The sequence below is a fragment of the Ursus arctos genome, unplaced genomic scaffold (genome assembly GCF_023065955.2).
Source record: "Ursus arctos isolate Adak ecotype North America unplaced genomic scaffold, UrsArc2.0 scaffold_27, whole genome shotgun sequence".
NCBI lineage: Eukaryota > Metazoa > Chordata > Mammalia > Carnivora > Ursidae > Ursus > Ursus arctos.
In genome coordinates, this window is record NW_026622952.1 from 26,336,467 (window position 1) to 26,363,500 (window position 27,034).

Genomic DNA, 27,034 nt, shown 5'->3' on the forward strand with positions numbered 1-27,034 from the left:
GAACCAGAACAGAGAGAAATATCCAGGACAAGAGCGAGTGTCTGTGGGGCAGGGAAGAAGGGGCAATAAGAAAGCATGTGCGGACTTCTGAGGAACACCGAGACAGAGACATTCTACGCTCACGTGGAAACACTGCCCAGTAGTAAAACGTACGAGAAAGCGACAGTAATGGAGACAGTGTAATAGCAGCGGGAGGATAGATGCGTAGACAAGTAGAACAGAACTGAGAATCCAGAATGAACCTTCATACTGAAGTCCGTTCATTTTTGACAAGGGTGCCAAGTTCATTCAATGGGGAAAGAATAATCTTTTCAACAAATCGGTGGGAAACAAGCATATGCAAAGGAACAAGGTGGATGCCTTCCTCACACCACACACAAGAGTTAACCCAAAATGGACCAAACACCTCAACATAAGAGCTAAAACTAGAAACCTCCTGGAAGGAAATATGGATGTAAATTGTGATTGTGGGTTTGGCAAAGCCTTCTTAAACACCAAGAGTACAAACAATAAAAGAAAAATAAAGACTTCTATGCTTCAAAGGACACCATCAAGGTTGAAGACAACCCAAGGAGTGGAGAAAGTATTTGTGACTCTTATGTCTGGGAGGGGCACCTATCCAGAGTATATAAAGAATGCTTACAACCCAACAATAAAAGGACTAAGAATGCAAGAATGTAACCAGAAAAGAACAAAGTGGGGCGCCTGGGTGGCTCATCCAACTCTTGATCTCAGCTCTCGTCATGATCTCAGGATTGTGAGTTCAAGCCCCGCGTTGGGCTCTGTGCTGGGTGTAGAGCCCACTTAAAACGAAAAACAAAGACCCCAAGTAGGCATCTCTCCAGGGAAGATGTGCCAATGTCAATGAGCTAATGAAAGGATGATTAACCACCAGGGGAAGGAAACTCAAAGGTGTCACAAGATGATTGTGCGCCCCCCAAAATGGCTCCAGTGAGACGAGCAGATGAAGACAGTGCTGGTGGAGAACCTGGAACCTGGAACCTCACAGCTGCTGGGGGGACAGCAGCAGGTGCGGCCACTCCCGGAAACAGTCCTGATCTGCCACATGTAGAGTGACTGCGTCCCAGCAAATCCATCCCCCCACTCCTGCCCAAGAGAAAGGAAAACACATGTCCACACAAGAACGTGTGCAAGAATGTTAGCGGCAGTGTCATCCATGATGGCTGAAAGGAGGACCATCCCTGAAGGGAGAACACGCGGACTTTCCACAGAATGCAAGCTTCCTGGCAATAAAAAGGAGCACAGTACCGGCGCGTGCTGCAACACGGAAGAGCCCAGAAGCTGGCGCTCCGTGAAGGACGCCACTGCAGAACACCACCCGCCGTGTCATACGCTTACATGAGATGTCCGGAACCGGCCAACCTGTGGACGGTTGCCTGTGGCCGGGAGGCCACTGGGGCCACGGGGAGCAGCTCCTGATGGTATGCGGTTGCTCTGGGTGAGGACAACGCTCTAACGCGGACTGCGGTGATGGCCTCATGGTCCTATGAATACAACCCACTGAACTACAGACTTGAAATGAGTACATTGAACGGAATGTGAATGACGGCTCAAAACCGCTGTGAGCACAAGTGAAATCGGTTACTGATGAGGAGTGGAGGGCTCGGGGTGGAGGAAGGAGGGGACGGGATGACATTGCTTGATGCCGTTCTTGTCTCACATTGGAAATGTCTTCCGCAGGGGCTAAGAACACCTGTTCCCTTGAGCCCTAGACGGAAGACCATAAACACATGTGGGCTGAACGCAGTGTCTCTCTAGCTGACCCTCTCTGTGGGGATGGCAGCTCTGGGGCTCACGCAGCCTGTCTCACCTGACAAGCCATCCGGACACAGGTGGCCCGGGGCTGTGTGGGAGGGCTGTGTGCCCCGCTGTCCCTGGTCCTCGTGCATGCCTGTCCCCTCTGTGACGAGGACCACAACTGCACCTCAGGCCAACAGGAGGCAGGAAAGGGGTGAAGGGCATCTGCTCTCGGGGCCTGTCTTCATCTGGGAAGGAAATGCACTGACTGAGGTCCGTGGCCAACCATCATCCCTGTAACTGGCTCCAAATTAAAATGCAGAAAATCACTTCTGATGAGGGAGCTATGTTTCTGAGCCTTATTTTTAAGTATCTGCATGTTTTATATCTGAGATACTCATGCACACAGATATAAAATGGGAGTTCCAGCATGGTGTGCCTCCCACTGCCTAAACTTGGCTACCCACACGGAAAGCTTCTGTGGCCCCAGTTGTCTGGGCGCTGGGTTTGCTCTGGGTGGAAATAAAATCTCTGGGGTGGGCCAAACGGGCTCGGGAATTTCTTGGGAAAGACTCGAGGGTTAACTTAATATAAACCAAAGACACTGTGGCTGAAATGTGCCATCTCACTCTGGTGGTTTTGCCTTTTATAGATCTTTGCAACTGAGAAAGTTACAAGGTACCAGTAAATGTTTTCTGTTTGAAATGTCAACAGGGAATTTGGAGATTGAAGGTGCTGACATTTAAAAAATGAAGGATTCTAACTCTGGGTTAACTTTTGGAATCCTTTGGCTGCTTTGGGGCTGCAGGCAGAAAACACTGAAAGAACAGGAAACCCAAGGGCCCCCGTCAGCTCTGGCTGCCCTAACAGTTTACCATGGGCCAGGAGGTGGGGAGGCCAAGGTCGTGGTGCTGGCTGAGCCCAAGTCTGGTAGAGCCCTCCTACCCTCACCAGGGGAGGGGGAGGAGTGCAACACTGCCAAGTACGGAGTAGCAAGAAGCTGAAGGGAAGATGCACAGTGACAAAAGGCTTCAACTCCCCTCGCAGGGCTCCCAATGTGGAGGCGAGAAGAGTTCTGTCACATGGGACGGTGTCGCTGTGAAGCCAAGTGCCGGGCTCTGGGCTCCTGGCCATCCGCAGAAGGAAGGGTGTGGTTTCTGTCCCCCTCTCCACGCTGGCGCTCGGGCCATCCTGAAAGGGGACTACCAGGCTCTGGATACTCTGGAGTCAATTCCAGAACATTCTGTGTTCCGTGTCATTAGAAGAAAGAAAACAGATTCCCGGATTCCTCCCATGACTGTATTCTAGACAAGATCAGGCAATACGACACATACTAGAGTATATTCTAGTTACTGACAAACGGGAAGAGCTATTTAAAAAGCATTAGTGATTGGTAAGCTCTCCTGTTAGAGCAAAGCACACTTAGTAAACGTGGAGGTGAAGTGAGAGTTTGTGCGTCGTTTGTGTTTGCTTACCTCTAGGAGGGTTGAAACCCTCGCTCCTGGACATCAGTCTGGTGGTGGCGGCGGCACTGGCTTGTGCACATGGGCTCCACGCTCCTGCAGCCGCGTCCGCTGCATGGGGACCTTCCAGAGCCCGCGCCTGCCCTCCACTCGTCCCGCGAGCTCATGGGAACTCAGCTGGGAAGGGACAGCACGGTGCAGGCATAAAGCAAGTACCTGGTTTGGGGGCCCTGAGCACAGAGGTGTTCTGATCGTGACACAAGGGGCAGCCCTCCGGCTCAAGGTTGCCCCACTCGCCCCTACACCTCGTCCTGGACGAGGGGCTCCGGGTCCTTCTTGCTGAAGCACAGAGTTGGGGGGCCCATGCATCTGTCAGGACTTCTAACTGGTGCCGAGTCCGTGCCAGCCTGAGCAGGACAGGACCCACAGGCACAGGGGACACCTGACAAGGGACCAGCAAGTCAGGTGACATCTCCACAGTCCGACTGCATGAGGGCAGAATGAGGCAGGCTTCTCCGCTTTGCTTGCATCCGTACGAGAGTTCACAGGATGGGCTAAAGGGAAGGCTGGTTGCCGGGCAGAACACTTAGACACACTTAACGCTACTTGGGTGTACCATCACGCCATCTGCACACACCTTGATGCCAACACCCACAAGGCAGAGATGGCTCGCAGACCCCGGCTCCAGGGGCTCCGGAGGCACGAGACCCTCCCACAGCTCAGCCCCCTTCAGTGACTCCAGTTCCCCACCAAGAATGTCCCCCACGGCCACCGGCCTTCCCAGGCGCCCTTGAGCAAGGCTGAAGCTGCTCACCACGTCTCCACCCCACCTTGTCTGGAACGATCCGTCAGCACGTGTGTACCTGCTCGCCGATGGGACCCTTCTCAATGGCTGCCTCAGGGCCCCATGTCTGCTCACTCCCTCACTCACTGTTGCGGGGCAGCTGTCCCACGCTAGGCACTGCGGGTACGTGGACGGACAGACACAGACCCCGCTCTCACCAACGTGATCGTCTGTGAACCCGGGCTATTGCTAAGTCAGCTGGCAAGGACCAGCCAGGGGTCCTCCTCCACCCTGAGCTGACCGCATGTTTACGAGCCTCAGCTCTGACACCAGAGGAGTGAGCCCACGTGTATGCATGGCTGTGTCCCAGCCACGTCTAACACCAGCAGGTCAGGTTCCCAACTAAGTGGAATGAACCGTGCTTCCTTCAGAGTCGTTCATGCGAACAGTGAGGAACTGTGGGTTACCTAGTACATCACACAGCAGAGCCCGGCGGCACAGACCTGCAGCTGTTAGCTGTCTGTGGGGCATGCAGGGCGCTCTGAGGGAACCCTGGGGTCTGCGGGGAGAGAGACAGGGGGCAGGGGCACAGCCTCCCTGCCTCAGGGCGCTCAGGAACGCAAACCAGCAAGGGCACCTTCGCCTGGTTTGTTTCCTCCTTTTGAAAAACACAGCATGGCTAAAAAGAGAAGGTGCAGGGCCACGCGATCATCAATGATTTGTAACCTCCACGTCGAGGCCACGCTGGAGAGCAGTGTCCTTGCCAAGGGCACAGCAGGCTCCCACCTCAGACACCTGTAACAGCACAGTCCAGGCTGAGGTTGCCAGATCCTCCCATTTCTTGAGATTCCAGAACTCCTGGCGGCTGTGTGTGCTTTCCAGCTCAGCGCCTGCCCTCCCCCTCCGTGGACAACACGTGAGTCACACCGGCCGCCCCGGCTCTGCGCAGCCGGCTGCAGGGGCCTCTCCCCTCGGCAGCCTCACCCACGCACACGGCTGGCGCGGGGTGACCTGGGCCTGGCGCAGAACCCGGGAAGCGCCGTACAATCTGGAAGGTGCTACCAGTCCCAGGGCAATAAAGGCACGTGGGTCCTGGATCAAAAGGGTTCAAAAAGCCTTTTTCTACACAGACAGGCTTGCTTTTGTGTTCCTCACGGGAAGTCCCCGGTCAGAGGGAGTGCTAACGTGTGCGTGGGGGAGGGGGCAAGCTCATGTGTTCTCCGGCATCTCCCTCTCCCCGCTGGAGAACCGCATCTCTGTGAAGACGCAGGGTGTCGAGGCTGAACTCGGGCAAGGTCCAAGTCCTCCTGTAGGTCAGACAAAAATTAAGCTGGGGCGCCTGGGTGGCTCAGTCGGTGAAGTGTCTGCCTTCAGCTCAGGTCATGATCTCAGGGTCCTGGGATCGAACCCCACGTCAGGCTCTCTGCTCAGTGGGGAGCCTGCTTCTCCCTCTCTCTCTGCCGCTCCCCCTGCTTGTGCTCTCTCTGTCAAATAAATAAATAAAATCCTAAAAACAAATGAAGCTAACTACTTCATACCTTAACTCGAATTTTGAGTCTGTAGCTCCAAGACACAGAAGACTTGCACTGATACAAACAGTATCGAAAGACAAGAACTGACATCCGTTTGGGTCCGTAAACATAAGTTACTTTATTATACTTCTGTCCCATCAGAAAACACCAGCCATGTCTGTTCCACAAGACTGGGTGTGACCGTGGGCAGCAGGGAGCCACGAAGTCTTCCGTTCGCAGTCCTTGCAGGGACGCAGTGTGCTGGGAATTGAGATCTAAGTCACTTCTTACAAAGAGATAAATAGGTATTGCACATCTGGACCTAAGCATAATCTGTAAGTCGAAGCAGCAGCACTGAGGACACGCACTGTGAGCTCTGTGTCCCAGGATGAGCGCAGGTCGGGCGTTTCCACGACCACTAAACACGTGTTTTTTGCAAACACGTCAAAGGGGCTTTTGGTAAAAAATAAACCTAAATTTTATTGCACGGTCATGGCCAGAATAAAACATGTGTGCAGGTCTCCCCCGCAGCCCACATGTCGTGAGCTGAAATGACCCCCGCTTTCCTAAAGTTTGCACTGCAACACTTTGCAGACCTACTCTGTGCCTGTTTTTGCTGCCTGACAGAAACCCACTGGGGGCCCTCCCTTCCCAGAAGGAGGCAGTGCTGTGGGGACGCAGGTCTCTGGTAAAGGTGGAGAGGCCACAGCGAGATTTTGGAAGTGGGGGTGCCTGGGTCTTCCGGCACACGTGCCAGGCTGCTGTGACTTCCACCAGGCACGGCGCGGCGAAGGCGACCACTTTGGATGCACCACCAAGCGCCCAGCAAGGGCTGCTGCAGAGCGAGCCAGGACCACGGAACCTGCCGTCTGGCCCCTCGGTGCGCAGGGCAAAGCGACTGCTGCCCGGCCCTGACACCCACAGAAACACCAGCCACGGAACAAGGGTCTGGATGGGAAGCCCACTGGCAACTCAGTCTATTCAAAATGGTTCTGCAGTACAGACAGATCCGATGACCAAACATCTCCCTTATTTTGCTCAGTGAGCCATAGAGTATGAATATGTTCTTATTTTCCTACATATCCCCTGACCTACCAGCCTCGCAGGCCTCGCTGTCGCGCACGCTCCGGTCAGGCTGGGTCTGGTCCCAGGCAGCGGCTCCTGCCCACGGTCTCCACACGCCCTCACCACCCAATGGACACACCGCTGTGCAGCAGGCTCCAGGCTTCATACGGGACACTCTAATGAGGGGCACGAACGGGACACCCTTCCAGCTCGGGCAGTTCTCTCCAACTCAGCAGGACACCACGACCGGAGAGGACACACGACACGCTGACCGTGTGACCAGAAAGACCACGCTGGCGGCCACAGCGCCATGTCAGGCACTCCCGGACAGGACACTCCCCTCCTCCCGGACAGGTGGCCCGGCCTCCACCACTGATCCCCTCCTTGGTGCTGATCAGGGCCCCGCACAGGTAGGCGTGCAGGAACAAACCCTAACAGACAACAGAGTTACGACGGCAAAAATCCACCCCCAGAGGCAAACCAAGGCTTTAGAAACACTTTGTGGCTACATGGAAATTAACACGACCGCCACAGCTGGTCCGAGTTGGAAAGAGCGCTGGACACGGAGCCCGTGTCTACGTGAGCCTGTGCAGGGGACGCCGGCGGAGCCCAGGCAGGAGCCGCTGCGCGCTGCAGTCCGGGCCCCAGCGGCTACTGCCCCTTCTTCGGCGGCACCTGGCCGTTGGCCCCGGCGGGCCGGCTGCTTCTGGGCGCCGGCTGCGCAAAGTTCCAATCCACCGGATGGAGCAGCTGCTGCGTCTTCTTGTGGGTCCAGTAGGGATTGATGACGAGCGTGAGGAGGCTCAGTCCGACGAGGAAGAGCGCCAGGTGCGGCGGGTAGAGGCTGCGGAGCAGCCCGTCCCAGTGCCAGAAGCACACCCACCACATGTGGTAGGTCAGCACCATGCGGCAGTGGAACATGTGAATCATCAGCCACTGGTTCAGCTTCCAGAACAGGGAGTCGGACCAGCCGGCCTGCGGGCAGAACAGAAGCCGGGTCAGTGCACGGCCAGCCACACGCACTCGTGCTCTCAAGGGGGCCACCAGCCCAACACAGCCCCGCAAAGGCATGTGCGTTCTCCTTGCCCTGCGACTTCTCCGTGGAAGGAGCCGCCTGCCGACTGAGCGCCCGCACGGGCAGCGCGGCCCCCTCCTCGCCCGTCCCTTCTGCTCCTTCCGACTGTTTGTCCCATGAGCAAAATGCAATCTTCTCTTCAATCTCACTCCAATGTTCACGTTTAACCTTGAGCTCACACATACCGCAGCCCTGGGACAAGAATCTCCGAGAGGAGAGACACTGAGGATGACACACATTTCCTGCTTTGGGTTTCGATTCTTTTACCCCAGGAGCCCATGGACACAGGCAGACACGGACTTTCCTTAACACAACTCTAAATTTACATTAAACTAGTTTCTGAGAGTTGTAGCCCAAACCGAACAGAGAACTTGAAGGTGGTCCATCAGATCGTGGACACCAAGGTGGGACCTCGCTGGCACCGGGACAGTCGGCACTGGGACAGTCCAGCACCACATTCCAGCACCCTCGACCTTCCACACACCAGCCTCTCCAACCTTGTCTCTGCTGAACCCAAGCTAGAAAATCTTCCTCAGGAATCCACGTGGCAGGTGCCCGCCCCAGGGTGGGGGTGGGGTCCTGCTTTTACAGAAGAGAACTCTGAGCGGTGGGAGAACGTGACCTCAGGAAAGGGCACTGCTCTACTTGCAGTACGTCTGCTGAGCCCTGAAGGGGACACAGCAAACCAACTCCTGAGAGCATGTTTGTAAACAATAAGGAAGGAATCCTAATCTCTCATGGCATAAAAACACATCCACACAGCTCTGACGCAGGAAAACAAGAATCCATGGAACTGATGACTCAGGAAAAACAAACTAAGAAAAACAAGGAACTTCCTTGTTGTCTGCAATACTGTGAACTTACCCCAAAATAACTGCACAAAACTCAGCATTATCTAGTACTTTGAGAGCAGAAATACCCATGCATGCTTTCTTCTAGTCTTCTGATAATTCAGTTAGTGTAGATAACACCCCAGAGAAACATCCTATTTACTCTGGCCGAGTCTGACACGACACACTCCAGCTCGACTAACGAGCGTGGACGCGAAGCGCGGTGATGGAAGGGCCCACGGACAGCCCCGCGGGGGCTCTAGCAGCGTGCTGCCTTTCTGGGCGCGCGGCTTCTCGGGGCTGCTGTACCCCCAGCCCCCCGCAGGCAGCCTCCCTAGCGGAGTCTACAGGGATGGACGCTGCTGTGCTCGCAGAACACACCACCTCCAGACCTCGCGCGCAGCTTTTCAGACTCACCAAGCACTTCATTTGCTCCAACCCTGTGTTTGGTGCCACTCAAGGTGGCCCGTAGCCACATGCTTCCCGTGGACCCCGCTCTGCTGGAGCGGTAAACACGCAGGAGGGAGAGCCAGGGCACAAATCTGAAACAAGCACAGCACCGGCACACAGAAGGGCGGTGGAGAAGCTGAGGCCACGAGATCTGTGTCTTCAGTCCTGACGGCCACGTGACAGGAGGATAAAACCAAGTGTGCCTGATAACGTTTTTGTAAAATCAGAAGGCGAGGCTACAGTTCTCGGAGGCTCCTGTCTGAAGGAGAAGCCAGGACCACAGTCAGCCCTCCATCAGCAGGAACCAGGTGCCCTAGCACTCTGGCGTGCCCCAGTCTGCTGAGAAACCGTGTGGCCCCTGCCAAATGGCCCCATCACCAGGTCCAGAGGTGGCGATGGACAGCACTCAGCGTTGGCACAGGTGCGCTGTTCAGTGCCCTCCTCCAACACCCACTGGCAGCACTGGGTGCAGCCTGGATGCACACAGGTGGGGACACCCGGTCCCAGCTGCATGGGCTCTGCTCCCTCGTGCGAGCTCCTCTAGACTTGGCCACACTGTTTCCCAAGGGAACAAAGCACACGTCTGCCCCGCACGGACTCCACCTCCAGAGCTCGGTGCATCATCCATGTTTCCTCCCCAGCCCCTGCCTACAGCTGGCAGAGTTCTCGATTACTACTCACGAGAGCATGTATCTTCTGTGGGACCGTACAAGGAGGCCACAAGCGCACATTTCTCAAGCACAGAAACACGGAAAGTTTGATGTTTCCAATGTCAGATCACTCCTGTGGAAGAGCGTTAGGCTTCGCATACAAACTGTGGAGGACACAAGAGCAGGGCACACCTCAAGGCCGCCTCCCCATCACTGCTCCATCACACTTAGTGGCATGGACTCCGTCCCACTTTGCCACTCCCCCCAAAATTCACAGAACAAAGGGCTCTTCTCCATTATTCTCCTCATTGCTAAAAGTGGCCTTCTTAAATTATTAATTTTCATATCACGAATATGAACTTTTATAGTAATTATGTTAAGTTCAGAACGCTCGAAGCTTGAGAACTGAGCATTCTTTGGCATAAGTCGGGCACCGTCACCTCGTGTCCAGTGTCACCAAGTGCTCTGAGCAGGGACAGGGACAAAGTCGGTGACAGCACGTACAGAGAACGCTTTGTGCAGCTCTGGCTCCCGGGGCTAGCACTGCACGGCACACGTGTGCGGAAACCGACATGCCCTCATTCACACTACGGGCTAGTCGTTTGTGGGTGAATTTTATCCAGAGGTTCGAGTTCCGTGCAATTCGTTTATTAACACTAACATTTCGGAATCAGGCGAGAAAGAAATGCTAAGAACAAGCCACTGGTGGAGGCAGAGCCCGTCTTAAATTACGGTGACGTCTGCCGTCTTGATGTGCATCCTTTGCTCTCTCAACACATCAGACCTGAATGGTCTGGCAGATCCTTGAATACGGATGCCCAACCGTGCACGACTTCGGCAGCTTACGTAAAAGCTGAAAAGGATTTCAATACTGTAGGCAGCACTTACTTACATTTAGTATATGTGAACTACAACAAGAAGTGAAACATCTAGAATAACTGACCTAAGGCACCTTAACTTGGGGTACAGTTCTGCCGTAGGGGTCCACTGGTTTGGCAGAGTCAGTTTCATGAGGGTGTTAAGAAGTGAAGACACAGAGATCCCTTCTTCCGTCCTGCACAGACAGCACCCAGCAAACTGTAGCGATAGCAGCAAAATCCAAAACCAAGTCTCTCTCCTGCGCCCACCCACCGCTAGAGTCTGCCCGCGTCCCGAGGATGTGGGGACCAGAGGCTGGGCCTCCCTGACGGCCCTGCTCCCCCCACTCGGAGCAGGCGAGTCCGCGGGAGGCTGGTGGCCACGTCTGGCCCCAGGTGGTGTACAGACAGGTCTGGAGAAATACATGTGAGACCACTGAACACTGATCACCTTATGGGCTGGAAAGAGACAGGAAGATTTTCTTTCTTTTTTTTAAGAAGTGCCTACAAAAAAAATAAAAAATCCAGATAACGAATCATCTATTTTCTCAAATGTGTGAATTACATCCCAGGCACATCTGTCTTGTAGGTCTGGGGTAGGCCCCTGCTGACCACGGCAGTCCAGCCCACCCAGATGAGCGGGCTCCTCTGTCTGGGGGGCAGATGGGACAGGACGGCTGGACCACAGCCGGACCGTCCGGCACACCCTCCGTCCACAGCTGACCACAACGCTGGTGCTGGGCTCGAAGCCAGAGAACACAGGGAAGTCTCAGCCCCTGCTCTCCGCCCTTGGGAAGCCCCTGTCTGTGGAGAGGACACCCACAATGAGAGGACTGACAGCTGCAGGGCGTGAGCAGTACGGGCAGGCGCACAAACGCTGATGGCTCCCAAGTCGCGGCCTCTTACCAAAATGACCCACCGCTGGACCAGCAGCCTTGATGGTCAGAGGTTGGCTGGCTTGACTCCTCCACTCCATTAACGATTTCCAACCTTCCCCAAATCACTGCCGCTACGTGGGAACGGTCTGCCCTGCGGACACCGGAAACTCACTCCAATGTCCCCACACCGCCTACCCCAGGGGACCTGAAGGCACTGATGACTCTTCCTGCTTCTTGATTTTCTCCCGAATCTTAGCACAGCGCCACAGAAGCGCTCGGGAACATAACCCGCCGGTGGTGACTGCATCAGCCGCAGACTTCACGTTTCACATAAAACATCCTGCGAACAGTGAGCCATGAAAGACGGCAAGACATCTGTGCTCCAGACAGAATTCTCAAGAATCTCACCTGAACGTTTTGATATCAAAATGAGAATCAAGATTGTATGCAGCAAACAGCTTCTAAAAATACACTTTTGAAAACAAAAAGGAGACAACTGCTATGCAAATAATGATGCTAGGTCCCGACACCTCTGATTGGTAGTAAAACGACCTTACTCAGAAACACAGGCATAAGAAAACAGAGGACAGGGGTAGGAAGCCGGACCCACCCTCCCCGCAAACACCCGGATTCAGCACAAGGCACACACAAAGCCCCTTTGTGAGAAATCAGAAACTAATGCAATCTTGCATGTGGGGGAATGTGAGCCACCCTCGCCACGGCAGGGAAGGACCGTCCAGCACCACAGGGTCAGGGGAGACCCGAGAGGAGGGAGGAGCTGGTGCACATGTCCAGCACCCCAACTTTTCCGAGGAGCTCACGGAGGACTGGCCTCGGTGTGGTCGGTCCTGGAGTTCCAGTGGGTCCGGCAGAGTCTGGTTGCCCTGCCCCACGAGAAGAGAGGCGGTGGCTGGGCTGGCAGACCCCACAGCTTCTGTCCCCCACTCCAGCTCCGCATGGAGGGAGCAGACCACACAGCGGCCCACTTTCCCCTGGGGAGGGACAGAGCCAGCAGAACCCCCCAGAATCTCTGGCCAGGCTGACCAGAGGGGTCAGCTCCTGCCCGAGGACACCGTGTGGAGCCTGGGCGCGGTGCCTGCTTTGTCTGATGCATAGACAGCAACAGACTTGGGCAACGGTGTTCTCAAGGTCAGTCTTCAAAAGCAGACCCTAAGGAACTGGGGTTAAAAGACTTACGTGACAGAGGACATGCAACTGTCCTGAAGACGCAAGTCACTAAAGTCTCGAGAACAAGGCATAAACAAAATGAGAATTTCAACAGACAGAAAATGTTAAAAAAAAAAAAAGTCCCAAAAGGAAATCAAGGAGCTGAGAACACAGTAAAGGAACCGAAAATTTCACTAGAAAGGCTTGCTGACATGATCTCCAGTTCAATGCCGTCCCTACCAAAATGGCAATGGCACTCTTGACAGAAATAGGAGAAACCATTCTAAAATTCACAGGAAACCACAGAAGACCACAGACAGTCATCTGAACCTTGGAAAAGAAGAGTGCGTGGAGGCACCACACTTCCTGACTTCAAACTATATTATGGAACTACTCAGAACTGTAGGGCACTGGCGGAAAGCGGACATGGAGTCCGGGGGCACAGGGCCCACAGCCCAGAAGGAAACCCACCATGGACGCTCAACTTGTTGACCGCTAAGGGGCGAAGAACCTACTACGAGGTAAGGACCGTCCCTCCGACAGGGGTGCTGACCAGACCACGCTCCTACACCAGACACAACAGTTGGAATGGGTTGAAGTCTCACACGGAAGACCAAAAACTAGTACTCCCGGAAGAAAACACGGGGAAAAGCTTCACGACGCTGGTCTTGGCCACAATGGCCCAGCTACGACGCCAAGAGCGCAGGCAACAGAGATAAACAACTGGGACGGCGTGACGCAGACACAAGCCCCACAGTGGGGGGAAGGCGCCTGCAGAGCACGTGACCAGGGACAGGCTACCCTCCAACAGATAAGGAACTACACGCCAAGTGGAAACAAAATTCTGATTCGAACACGGTGCAGGGCTGTGAACAGTTTTCCAGGGAAGACACATACACGGTCCACAGCTGAATGAAAAGCGTCTAAGCTCACTGATCGCCAGGGAGAAGCAAACCAAATCCACCGTGAGGCCGCCGCACATGGTCATGACGGCCAGAGTCAGCAACACAGGAGACCAGGGTGGGCGAGCACGAGGAGACCCCGGGACTCCGGCACGGTATCGCAGGAACAGGAGCTGCGGCAGCCGCGGTGCAGACCAGCATGGAGCCTTTCTCTTGTAGAACAGAACTGCCAAACCATCTGGTCAGCCCACTTCTGAACACTCGTCCAAAATAACGGAAATCAGGACCTCGGAGAGCTGTGAGCGCCTCCCATGCTCACTGCAGCGCTATTCGCAGTGGCTACGATGTGCCCACGACCTGGGCGCCCACAGCAGACGCACGGACACAGCGTGGTGCCCACACACCACACAAAACCTGTCTGAAAGGGGATTCTGCGGTGGGCCACGTGCGTGAACCCTGTGGACACGACGCTCAGAGGAACAAGCCGGTGGCAGAAAGACAGGCATGGCCTGCCTCCACCTATGTATCTAAAACAGTCGAACTCACAGCGCAGCGTGGAGTGTGGCTGCCGGAGCCGGCGGGAGATACTCATCAGCAGGCAAAGCTTCAGCAAGCACGGGGAGCAAATTCGAGGGCGATGCCCTATGCCGCCATGCCTGTTGTCCGCAGGAACGTCTTGTCCACATAAAAACTCATGAAGAGGGTAGATCTCATGGTAAGTGTTAAAATAAGATGAAATAAAAATTTTAAAAAGATATGTGTATACATATATACTATTGGATTTTTTTCCCCAAGCATTTGAAAGAAAGAGAGAAAAAATTATGTTTTCTCGAGCTTAGAAAATCCTATCGACTAAGTCCTAAGATGCAGGGAGTCTTATTTCACTGTGGAGCTCGAAGCCTAAGAGATTCATGATTAGGGACATGGAATTCAACTAGGAGGAGTTCCTCATGGACTCCGCATGCTGCGATTTAGTCTGGGGTGACCGCAGAGCACGGTGCCTAAGGAGCAGTCGTCTAGGCACGAGACGGGACAGGTGCTCGACCCGGCTCCCCAGCCGCTGCTGACGAAGGCAGAGACGGCAAAGGCCCCCCGCGTCCCGCCAGAAACACTCACCTTCAAGAGCATCCAGGAAATGCAGGTGAAGGGGGTGCTGGCCTCCAGGAGCAGTGTGGTCATGGCCAGATAGTGGCCAGCGTCCAGGTTGACCACCGAGCCAAGAAAGCCAAGAAAGGCAAAGAGATGGTGGACAACCAAGAACAAGTCGAACGTGCGGAAGAGCGCGTTGGACAGGTGCACCGCTACGTTTTCAAAGAAAAAGAATCCAGTCGCCGTGGCGATGTGGAACCAGCACCAGTTCCGCTGCCCACGCGCCTTGTCAGCTTGCAGCACGGGGTCCGCCAGCAGGGCCCACAGACCCGCAGCACTGCTCTGAACACCAAACACGGCGCGCGTGGCCGCCAGGTTCCAGAAGACCTTCTCCCTGGCCACCAGAGAGCGGTACGTGGCGTTGAGGGAGGACGACAGCTGGTGGCAGACCACAAAGACGCCCAGGTAGAAGACGAAGCCAGCAACCGCCAGCGTGGAGCGGATCTTCCAGGACGTGTAATCCATGTCGAAGATGCTCTCTGATGTTCCTCCATCGCTCACAGGCGTCATCGTCCTCAACTGAGCCTACGACAGCGTCCCAGGCCACGCCGCACCTCGTCCAAGAATGCAAAGTCGGTGCAGGCGCCTCTGCAGTCTACATGTACCCGTGTGCAACCTGCAAGAAAGGACAGACAGGTCACCTCACGGGGCCGAAGCAGGCGCGAGCCCACAGCCCTGCTCCAGCAGGACAGACGTGGTACCGTAAAAAGGATTTCTAAAACTTCTTCGCCGTATTTGAAGGTACACAGACACAGCAAGAAAACACCCGTCGGTGGCCCAGGACAAGGCCAGGAGAGGACCCAGGAGCTGGACGGAGCTGACAGGACACGCCGTCCCAGACTCTGCCGCGGGGCCACCGGGGAGTCACGCTGTGCACACGCTCCACAGGGTGACCCGCCTTCGGATACTCACACGGCCATCTGCACTGGCAGCTTCTTGGCCCGGAACCCGAGACAGGAATACTGGCCTGGTCGTCCACAGTCTGGAGGGCCACAGCCACGTGCCACAGGCCCGCCACAGCCCTGCGTCCCGCATGCTGGCTTCAGACCATCCGCGGCTCAGTCTTCACACACAGAAACAGCTGCGGTGCGTGGCAGAGGCGGCAGCCACGTGCCAGACACAGCCACGTGCAGCACCGGTGTTCGCAGGGTGCAGCCTGAGGATGGGCCTCACCTGTCGCCGTCAGGGCCTTATAATCACCTGAGTCCCCAGTTTGCGTCTGCTACCCTGCCATGCAGCGTGACGTCCGTCCTCAGTCCCCCATCAGAAGCAAGCACAGGGCTTGGATCGGAGTGGGGCAAGGCCAGCCGTCCGTGCCCATCCACGGACAGCGGGAAGGACAGCAGGAATTACTGCCCCCCACAGCTCTGTGCTAAGTTCCCACCCCTGGACTAGATCACCGTCGGGGCCTTCTCGAGCTCTCAACTTCAAGTAAGTCTACTTCCACCCATGAAAACGATCTCGTACACCACGTACATAAAAACATAAACAGAGCACGTAACCCGAGGGCCGTGGGTAGAGTTTATCACCACCCTGTTTCCAAAACTCCTGTTCTCCTACCACCAATGGCCTGTGGGCCGAGAAAACATTATGAACACAATTACCTATTCGAAAAATAAGTTCAATTGAAATAAGCCAATGACTTTTCTCTGTAACGATGTAAAAACAGAAGGTCATTCTTTCATTGCCCAGAAATATAAACTATTTCTTCTTTTCACAACCACCCCACTTCCTATTCCCACGTAGGTTCGACAAAACGTGGAGATCACGAGGAAATGAATGTCAAATCTGATTTCCTGCCTCTGCGTTAGAAGATGGTTGCCATGCGGGTTATACTAGTTAGCAGGACAGAACGGACTGTCGTTACCCCCAGAAGAACGTCATACGGGTCTGTGCTCCTGCCCCATTTAAGTCTGAGCCTCATGCTCTCAGGACCAGACCCCACCCACCCTGCACCCTGCTCCACGCTCCAGCCCTACTGAGCCTTCCAATTCCTTGGAAACCCATCTCCATTATTACCTCTGGGCTGCTGCTCCTCCTGGGTCCTCTACCTAAGAGTCCATGCACCTGTCCCACCTGTTAGCCACTCTTAGCTTTCAGATCTTGGCATCCGTGCCGTTTCCTCCAGAAGCCCGCTCAGACCAGAGGAAGTGCCACGGACAACACACCCTCTGTTCCTAGCACTGTCGTATTTAGACACGCGCTCTGACTGCTGCTGCTGCTGGAACCCCTAATCTCCCCCAGACCAGCAGCTCTCTGAGGCCAGGGGCCATGCCCGCCTGTCCATCACTGCACCCCCACTGCCTGATACAGTGCCCGGCACAGAGGACACGTTCAGGAAACACTCGTTGAACATAGGCCCAGATTTCAAATTATGCTCACGCGGTCAAATTTACACAAACAGCAGAGTCTCAAGTCTTCCAAACAGGCAGGGATGTCTGAAGCTCCCTATGTCACTTTCAGGGAGGGGACCCCCAGCACAGCTAAGACTCTCCGTCCTTGGGGAGAGCACTACATCGAGCGAAGCTGTGGCCTACGAGACCAAAGCCTAGAGCCACAAGCACTAAACCAGCTGTCAGTCTGTGAATATTCAGCGAAAAGCAGAACAGCTCTTCTGCCCAGACGGTCGCTATGACCGGTCGGGATGCAGAAAGTACTAGCTCACTTGACCCAAACTACAAAGGAAACATTTCTAACCACTGCACCCTTGGATTTGATGATGGTCCTATAATCGAGGGCCAAACTCACAGAAGTGTTTTCCTATTTCTCAGTGAACACGACCTCTAAAGTAGGCTGGCTCTCTGTGAGTAGGAATCTGACTCAGGGAGAAAAGACGAGACCACACTCATTTGCACTTTCTACCCAGAGCTCTGGGTCTGCCCCAGGGCACATGCCCAGGAGTGCTTTGTATTGGATGGACTGAAGGTGTCCAGCTGGCTGCTCCGATGGGTACATGGGCACGGTCTCTCTTCCCCACGCATCCCAAAACACGTACACGTGCACACAGACCTAACACCAGAGGAGAGGCTGGCAAGAGCGCTCGGCTCTGGGAATCCGTGCACAGGTGTGTGTATGTTTCTACTGCTGTATGTTTTGACATCTTCAAACCTTCCTGGCTGGGGAGACTGCTCGCTCAGGGCCAAGCCCACTCTTACAAGATAGCAAAACAGGGAACTAACCAATCAGAGGCCCGCCTCCCCCACCGTCCCCACACCCAGGAGCCACATTCCTGTCTTGATCATTCCAGGGCCTGGTGCCACCCCTATTGCCCAAAGCCCACCAAAATTGTTCAAAGTAGCCAGTCCTGAATCATTCACCCTGTCCTGCCTACCTATCCCATGGAAACCCCCACAAATGCCATGGTCTAAATCTCCCCCTGCCTCCTGACCTGGTGCTTCCCCAGTGGCCCAGCATGGGGTGGCATGGCGTGCCTTCTGTCTCTAGGACCCATGACTATACTGACCTTGGTTTTCCTGAGCCTCTGCTCTGTGTTCTCTTGGCTGCACCTACCTCATAAAAGGACCCAGAACAATCTGGTTCTGCAGCAAGTCACCTTCTAACCCATGAGGGTGGGGGACTATGAAGTTTACGGGTGCGGAGCAACTTCCGGCAAAGATTCCTGGGTTCGGGAGAAGGAAGCCTCACCACCAAGCACTTCCCAGTCACCATGAAAAGCGTTAGCCTGCACTAAACTGCAAACTCTGTGAAAATACAGACTCCTCCTAAGATTTCTTCTTGTACTTTCCCACAAGTCGGTCAGAGATCTGGGTCACATTTCCCATTCTGTCACGATTGCATCAATATGCACTTAGCCAAGTCATCTAACTTCTGTGGCACCTTGGCCTTAAAATGGGAGAGTCCCCGTGACTCTGGACCCACTGGCCAGTACAGGTGCTACCTGAGGAGGTCCGGGTCAGGACTGAGGGACTCCAGGGCCAAAGGAGCAAGAACAGTGGGTTCTAATCTTGGTTCCACTACTTAGGAGCTAAGAAAATACGTTTCATAACCACCGTGGGCTTGTTTCTGATGAGAATAAAAAATACACAGAAACGCAGGGTAGTAGGACAGTGCTTACCAATACGAAGCACCTATTAAGTGCCAGGCACATTCAACTCCGTCATCTGGTCTTTATAACGTTTCCAATTTCCGTAGCGAGCCCAGGCTCAGCCCCCTTGTTTTGTACTGGATTGGCACCTGTCAGAGACTTCGGAGCTCTGGTCCCTGGTGCACGCAGATCACCAGCAGATGCTTTGCCGTTGGTCAGTTTCTTCCCTACCTACAGAACACGCCCGGGACAAGGCCCACCTCCAGACTCTGCCTTTCCTGCCCTGCAGTGATGGCCACGCTTGGGCACTTTGTACATGGCCAGGTGCCCTAAGGCAGGTGCAGAGCCACTGGACTGACATGATCTCCGGTCCCCACCTGGTTGTAAAAACCACAGAATCGGAGGTGGAATGGTTTAGTGTCTTCCCTCTTCCAAACCCAGCTAGCGTAACTGAAAGACAGCAGGTAAGGGTCTTCCTGTGTGCCTTAGTGGTTTGACAAGTGAGCAGATAAAATTTAAAAAATCGGATTATCCTGCTGGAGAGAAACCCTGAAAGCAGGCTACCGTGAGTCCCTCTTTCTTCCTGCCCCTCCTGCCGTCCCTGTTCCCCACCAAGCAGCACGGGGACAGGCAGGGTCCTGCCACTCCGGGAGGGGATGGCACGTGCATGCTCCCGGATGGTTACAGGACAGGGAACCGCACACCAGCCTCGCAGGCTCCTGAGCACGTAGGAAGAGGCTGGAGCACAGGTCCTTTCCTAGGTCCGCATGTTCCTGAACTACATGCTTGATTCCTTAACAATGAGACACTGAGGCAAGGATGGGAGGAACGGGGCTCAGGAGGGAGAGAGGCCCATGTAAGGAGGTCATGGGCGGCACAAGCACTTCTCATGGGTGATAGGCAACTGGTTGCAAGGGCTCAGAAATCCAGGAAAAGCCCCGTGCCTTTGAAGTACACCACAACACAGCCTGAGGCCGGCTGCCAGGTCTGGTAGCCTTCAAGACCACCTTTTTGAAGATAGTTTTGGATCTAAACACAGAACCGCAGACAGGTGAGGGTCAGACACAGAAACAGAGACAACTCACCTACAGCCCCCTTTCTGCTCCCCGTCCTGATCCTGATCCCTGCTCCAAACCTGATCTCACGTGCTCCTATACAACTGCCTGCACGGTGTTTGTGAGCAAGCCCGTGCTGGTCTGGCCGCACCGGGCACCGTGGGTGTCTCGGGTCTGCTGACACCAACAGCACCGCCCAGCTGGGGATGCTCCAGCAAGGTGAACCACCAAGTGAAGAAGGCCAGGCCTCGGGTCGCAGGGACCTGCAGGGACCCAGTCGGGGCAGCAAGTCAGCCTCCCCTGGAGCCCTGAGGAGGCACCGCTGTCTCTTCCCACAGCGTCACAATGCTACCTGAATCCATGTGCCCACAAAATCGGCCAGGCCCCATTCTGGAAAGGCGGCGCAGACAGGGTGGGGCAGACTTCCATTTCTCCTCTTGTCTCCCATTGGCCCGTCAGCCCAACCACATCCCCCCAACTTAGATGGCACAGGGGACACCAGGTCACCGCTGTTCCGCTGCTGCATGCCCAATCCCCAGACTGGAGGGCTTCTTCATATGGCCTGAAGTCCACAGGCAGTCACAGCTGGAAGTCACTGCTCCCTCCGGGTAACGAGGGGGGCAGCAGCTCACACCCAGCCCACCCCCCGTTCCATGTGGAAGGCTCCGCAGCCCAGGCACTCCAGCCCTGCATCTCCGCAGCCGGGAGAGACACTGGCTCCTGGAGCGGCCCAGAGCCGCATCCCCGACTCTCTGTGGGCCTTCACTGTCTTTGGGAAAAATCTATCTACAAACCTCATCTTTCCTTCTTGTATAAGATTTGGTGGTTTAAGCTGAAGCATTGCACTGGATCAGGCGTTTTTTTTTTAAAGAACTCCTGAGTGTGAGTATCAGGGCTGCAATGACCCGGCGGCCGTGTCTCCAGGGATGGGACTCTGCAGCCACCAGGACCCTTGGAGCTCCACCTGACTCCCACTGATGAATTCATGGGGTGCTAAATTGCTACAGATACCACTATTTCTGTATTTAACTGCCAAAATTGATCCAAAACTTGGAAATGAAGTAAAAAAGATGAAAGAAGTTTGCGTGCTTCTCAGGTCATGCTGGGTTACTGCTTAACAAACCCCCTGAGGATCACCTGACTGTGGGAGAGGTAACTGTCCCTTACTGTTTCCCGGGGACTGGCCATGTCAGTCAGTGAAGTGAGAGGTTAGACTATGACACTGGTAAGGGGCCGTAATCCTCCTCTCAGCCCAGGGAGAAGAGATAATGTGAAGGCCGTGGTTTCATTGCACTATAGGTATTCACCAGTGCCCCGCTGAACCCCAGGAGCTTGTCTGTGCATTCCTCTCATTCACTGGTTCTGACCGGCTTTGTCTTCCTGCTGGGTCAGCCATCCATGAGATCAAAGTAAACTGACCCGGCTTCCCCATTTGTGTGAGAACTATGTTTGTAACATTTTGAGAATTATGCTTTGGCAGTGTGTAAAAATATTTCTTCCAAAATCAAAAGAAATAGAGACTCAAGGAATAAAATTTAGGAAAATATGAACAAGCCTAAAAATACAAAAATAAAACTGTGTAATCCCCCACAGCAGCTCCAGGGAGCATTGCTGCTTTGGGTTCAATCATTTCACTCACTATAAACTCTTATTTTTTCCCCATGAAAAGGCATCAGGTATACACACGCTGCCTTGCGCCTGCTTCTTTCCTCTCCACGACATAGGACTCCGTTTCCCCTGTGAATCAATCCTACTGTACAGAGTGTTTCCTCCTGGCACCGAGACCCTCCGCCTCTCCAGGTTGCTCTGCTACATCCAACACCCCATTAGGTTTCCCCCTTCCTCACAGTCTCAATTGCTCTGCAGAGAACTTCCTCGAGCGTTCGCGTTCCTCGAGAACCCACCTCATTCTCAGCTCCAGGTTTTAGGGACAGGAGGTGCTCAGCGAGAACCTGCACAGCAAGTAGGGCCTGGAAGGTGCTGGAGGAAAGCTCACAGCTGCGCACCTCGCTCCTTCCCGACCCCCAGGGCTGACCTGCACAGGGCTCCCCTAGACGCGGGGGGGGGGGCTCCCCTGCACTGGGCTCCCCTAGACGCGGGGAGGCTCCCCGGCACAGGGCTCTCCTAAACGCAGGGGGGGCTCCCCTGCACAGGGCTCATCTGCACGCGGGGGTACTCCCCTGCACAGGTCTCCCCTAGACGCGGGGGCGCTCCCCAGCACACGGCTGACCTGCACAGGGTTCCCCTGCACGCGGGGGTACAGTCCTGCACCGGGCTCCCCTAGACGCGGGGGCGCTCCCCAGCACACGGCTGACCTGCACAGGGTTCCCCTGCACGCGGGGGTACAGTCCTGCACCGGGCTCCCCTAGACGCGGGGGTGCTCCCCAGCACAGGGCTGACCCGCACGCGGGGCGGCCGCAGCCCTGCCCTGCGCGTCCCCGCCTCCCAGTCCAAGCCACGCGCGCGCCCACACAGCGCTGCGCCAGAAGGGAGCGCGGACCCGGCTTCGGTCGAGGAAACGCCCACCCCGCCCGCTCGGCCCCGCACCCCCGGCCAGCTCGGCCCCGCGCCCACCCGCCTCGCACCGCCCTCCGGCTCTCACCGCACTGCCGCCGTCACGACCCCGCCGCAAACGAGGCCGCGCATGCGCATCTCCGCTGGGCGGGGCCTAGAGCGGGGCAGGGCGGAACCAAGGGCGCGGGGCAGGGGGCGCGGACCGGACGGAACCACGTGCGTGGGGCGGCCCGGGGGAGCTCACCCAGCGGACTTGAGGCCCCTGCCCCGCCTGCCCCGCCTCCCCCGCCCTCTCCGAAGTGCGTTGACCACGGTTGCCTTCGTCATGCTCCAGGCTGAGCGCTGGAGAACTGCGGCTGTACGCGCAAGGGGGCGTCTGAGCAGATGGAGCCCCCACGGAATCCCCACTGGGACCCCACGGAGCCCCCACGGGAACTTCCACTGAGACTCTGGAAGCCCAGGATGCAGCCTAGGCCAGGGGCTGGGCTGCAGCTGGAGGCGACTGCCCCAACCCCACCCCGTGACAGTGGTGACTCAGCAAGCTGAACCTGTAAAAATAAGTTGAGGCCACCCCAAGGCCACAGAGGCTTGGGAACTTGGAGCACTCAAATACAGTTTCACTTCCCAAACCACCCTGTGGTGTTTGCAAATGATGGGACTTCTCAACCCTAGTTTCCCCGTCTGCAAAGTCAGTAAAACCTGCCCCACTCAGGCGTCCGTTCCCCAGCTGTCAGTCCTCCACCGTGTGTGATTTTGGGAACAAATTCCCTGGAAACGCAAAACTTGGAGAGACAGCGTTAACTTCGTGTCCTGGGGCATTCCTTTCCCTCTCAAAGAGGTGTTGTAATCTCCCCAGGACCCTGGAAAAAAGAGGTTAAGTTGTTTATACTGGCTCCTGGTTTCCAAAGTCCCTCAGTGTCATAGGTCTCATAGGTCACCTCAGGTCGCCTTCAGAATCTGCATCTGTGAAACGGAAAATAGTCGGATGTCCACCCAGAATGTGGCCCAGAGAATGAGATGTTAGGACGGGGAACAGCCGGCATTATATCAGCTTTCAGTGTGTGCTGCTTAATAATACAAAGTAACTAATTGTGAGATGATGTGTGGAAACACCTTTATGAACTGTGAACTGGGTGCAAGATCTTAGGTGTCCTTGGGTCCACCTTCCTGGTAAGGAAGCCTCTAGAATAGAAGACTTCTATGGGAAAGGCAAAGTTTGCTGGCCTTGCCGATGGCCCCAATTTCTCCCACGGTTTTTGAGAAGTGTGGCAGCAGCTGGTGGGTGCTCTGGGGTCTCCTCGGGGCCCTGACCCATGGGGGTGCAGAGCCCTTGCCCCTGAAACCCCCCCACTGAAGCCTTTCTTTCTTACTACATTTAACCCCGCTGGACATTTGTATTTTTATATGCTCATTTTAGTTCTTTGTTATTTTCTGTGTCTTCTGACCTAAATGTGACCTGCATGAAGGGAGACTTGGCCCTGTCCCCCTCTTATCCCCAGCACTTAGGGAAGTGCTCCTCCATGACCAGTGAATGTCTGCAAACACATGGGAAGCATCTGGACTAACGTAGTGCTCATCCACGTGCCTGCATCACCCCTGGCCTCCTGCGTGACACGCCCTCAGAAACTTTATTGAGCTGATTAAAACTATGACAGACCCTGAGACACATGCTTTTGTCTTGCTCATTTTCCCTTTCCTGTGGTGCGTTGGAGGGAGCCATTGCCCCATCTACCTCTCACTCCAATCTGGGGATAAAATCAGACATTTAAATTGTGAACGCCCTTTGAAAAAAAAGTATCACGAAAAAAAGTATCTGTCGAGCACGTGAGGAAGAAAGTTCACATTCACACCTGGGGTTTTGAGTTCAGCTCTTTTTCGGATGTGTGCTACCTGGCTTCAGGTGAAATCCAGAGTCCTTCGTGTTGTATATTTCTGTGCCACCCTAAAATTAGGAACCAAGGCTCAGAAATAGGAAGTGACAGCGTCCTCACTCACACAGGTGAAAATTCCTCAGCTACGGTTTAAATATTCAAGGATGGAGCCTTTCCACTATGCCTTTATGTCTTCACGCCTTTATGTCTTTAAAGCTAGTGATGAGGTCAGTCCTTTAAAAAACAGATGCAGGTATAACTAGTAATAAATAAATATAACTGCTAATAAATAACCAGGTGGAACTGAGAGACTGAATGAAACTGGAAATGCAGCCTGATTTCTGTGCATGCAGGACCCACGGGCCTGTCTTCCCACGGGAGGCCCCTGTGTGTCCAGCCGGGTCCCTGGCCTCCTCCCTCCTACTGACACGACAACAGATGTTCTGTGCGGGAGGCGCCCCGGTAGGTGCTTTCCGGAAATGGTTCATTCCGCCTTCCTGTGGGTCTGGCACATTCTCAGATGCTTGTAGGAAGACCTGCATATTTCCTCAGTAAGAAAACCAAGGCCCAGCGTGGGTAAAGCAAGTAACTTGTCTAACTACTCTCAGCAGAGACACGACAAAGCTGAGTTTGGAAATACGAGGCCATGAGGTATTTGGAGGCAATCGAAAAGGGTTTTTTAGAGGAGGTGGGAGGGACAGGTTTCATGTTCCTTTCCTTTCTGATCATATAAACAATACACGCTCCTTGTTTGCTTGATTAAGGAAAAGACAGATCTTTAAAAGAGATTAGCAGAGGGCTGGTGAGATCTCTCCCCTCCTGCCTGTTTGTAAGAAGCAGGTGGGATGACCGAGTTCTCACAGGGAGAGTTGGGAGAAGTTTCTTGCTTTAGATGCAAGTGCTTCTCACCAGAGAGCACAGTTAGCTGTGCAGCAGACATATTCCAAACAATATTTTAAAGCATCGGACCCCAGTTCATGATCTCAAACAACGGGTCACAAACACACACGAATCTCCCACCGTCTCCCCTTCAAGTGATTAGGGGCTCAGCCCAGCTGCCATGGAGACTCTCAGAGCTGGCTTTCCTGGGGCTCCTCTCACCCCGCCCCCGCCCCAGGCTCCGATCTTGGGCTCTGCCTTGCGTCATCAGTCCAGCTGAGCGTCCCAGCCCAGATGCTGTCACCCTGGCCTGCTTCAGCAAGAATGCTGCTGGGCCGGCCCAGCAAGAATGGCCCGGCCTTGATGTTGCCCAGCCCCTTGATGTTGCCCAGCCTTGATGTTGCCCGTCCACCAGCACCCAGACACACACCCGCTCCTGGCCCTCTCCCCCTTGCAAAGCCCACTGGAGGGGCAGCGTAACTACAGTGGTACTTTCCTGAAGAAAGTCCAAGTCAGCATTCTTTAACAAGTGTCATGGGTAATATTTTCTTCCAATAAGTATGGCAAAAGGAAAGCATTTTAGAAAGAAAAGAAGTTTGTCCAAGAAAAATGCGTTTTCTTGGAATCACTCCTGCTTAAATGAGTATTCATTGTGTCCAGCTCTTTTTCTCTGAGAAGCAGCCTGTGGCTCACATCCCAGATTTTCAGAGGGCTCTGAACATGGGTCCCTCTACTTTCACGGGTGGTGTGACCGTGGAAGGTTTGTGTAATGTCTCTGAACCACAGACATAGAAAGCTGAGATTGGTCTCACGTCTCCCGCAGCATAAGCGTTCTGCCACCCCTGCGTGTCGGCTAAACCAGGGCCAGGCCCCCTCCGTGGAAAATGACCTTCAAGTTAATGGCTGGAATGATCTCCGCACCCAAAGAATCCTTAAGTCTCGGTTGGCCAAACATACGACCATACCGACCAGCATTAAAAAAAAAAATGCCTTGATAAAGATTATGTTTGTTCAAGGGCCAGGAAGCCAGGCTGTTCTCAGGGGCCTGCCCAAGCAGAACACGCATGGACCAGCCCACCCCTCCTGGGGGGCCATGTGGCCAGGTGGACACCTTGGGTTTTCACAGCGGGTGGGGTGGGGGTGCGGTGCTTCGGGCACGTGGTGTGGGGGCTGGCGATGCTGCCGCCGTCCCAGCACACGGATCAGCGCCCGCCACAAAGGAACACAATAGTGCGATAGTGCAGAGGCTCAGAAATCCTGGTCCGGCCACAGGAACCGCCTCCAATCACAAACTCAATCACGGGGCAGAGGCTGCCTTTCCCCCCAAGCCGGTCTGGCCAGTTCTGTCCCCTGGAATGGCCTCAGAAGGTCCGCAGTGACCTGGAGGACGTAGTGAGCTTTGAGAAATGTTTAACTCCTATCTGCGGAGAGATAGAAGCCCTTGGATTTTTTTTTTAACCTTAGATACTAGTTTAGGGACAAACTTACAGGCTCAGAACTTGCCCTCTCTCCCCCCAGAAATCAAATACGGGGCGCCTGGGCGGTGCAGTCCCTTGAGCATCCTCCGACTCCTGATTTCAGCTCAGGTCCTGGTCTCAGGGTCATGAGATCGAGTCTTGCGTCAGCTCTACGCTCCCCTGTGTCTGCTGGGGATTCTCTCTGTGCCTCTGCCCCACCCCTGCTCCTGCTCTCTCTCTCTCTCTCAAATAAATAAATAAATCTTAAAAAAGAAAAGAACTCAAATATAGAGGCGTATAAAAGAAAATAGACATTCAATGTGTTTGAAAGGGCGGGTAGAATGTTACGAGGTCAGTAAAGCCAAAAAGTGCCCCACCAAGGGGGCTGGACTGCGAACTTCCCGACAGGAGACCTTACCTGAGAGCTATCTTTCCGATCTCGCCCCTGAGCCGCTGCACCCAGTTCAGATGGACAGGCAGGAGGAGCACTGGACCAGAAACCACCAGCAGCCAGCATCGATCAGAGAACACACGTTCCCGGCTCCTGCTTTCTCCCCTCCTTGGAAGGAACTAAATCAAGGCCACGGTGAGGGAGCCGGGCCCCAGCGCTCTCCTGCTCTCGGGCTCCAGCAGGGGCCCCAGGTACCAGATGCCTTCCTGCTGGCTTGTCAGGA

General features: G+C 54.8%; 1 protein-coding gene across 3 annotated transcripts; it reads right to left on the reverse strand.

Annotated features, from left to right (window-relative positions):
• Window positions 1–5,630: 5,630 nt before the first annotated feature.
• On the reverse strand, window positions 5,631–27,034 carry CLN8 (CLN8 transmembrane ER and ERGIC protein). Of its 3 annotated transcripts, none has more exons than XM_026508508.4 (3): window positions 26,779–27,034; window positions 14,507–15,155; window positions 5,631–7,556 (listed from the first exon to the last, which is right to left on the reverse strand). In XM_026508508.4, the coding sequence occupies exons 2-3, from the start codon at window positions 15,047–15,049 to the stop codon at window positions 7,233–7,235; spliced, it is 867 nt and encodes a 288-aa protein (XP_026364293.2). In that variant the 5' UTR covers window positions 15,050–15,155; window positions 26,779–27,034; the 3' UTR covers window positions 5,631–7,232. The 3 variants fall into 3 exon arrangements, with proteins under 3 accessions (XP_026364293.2, XP_026364291.2, XP_026364290.2); XM_026508506.4 differs by lacking the exon at window positions 26,779–27,034 and adding an exon at window positions 22,242–22,373; XM_026508505.4 differs by lacking the exon at window positions 26,779–27,034 and adding an exon at window positions 15,452–22,053.

What these genes read in the sequence shown, in the direction of transcription:
- CLN8 (XM_026508508.4), bottom strand. Translation starts at nt 15,049, where the DNA reads ATGACGCCTGTGAGCGATGGAGGAACATCAGAGAGCATCTTCGACATG. An exon ending in TTTCCTGGATGCTCTTGAAG is followed by an intron (nt 7,557 to 14,506) that starts GTGAGTGTTTCT and finishes TTCTGCCCGCAG; the next exon opens with GCCGGCTGGTCCGACTCCCT.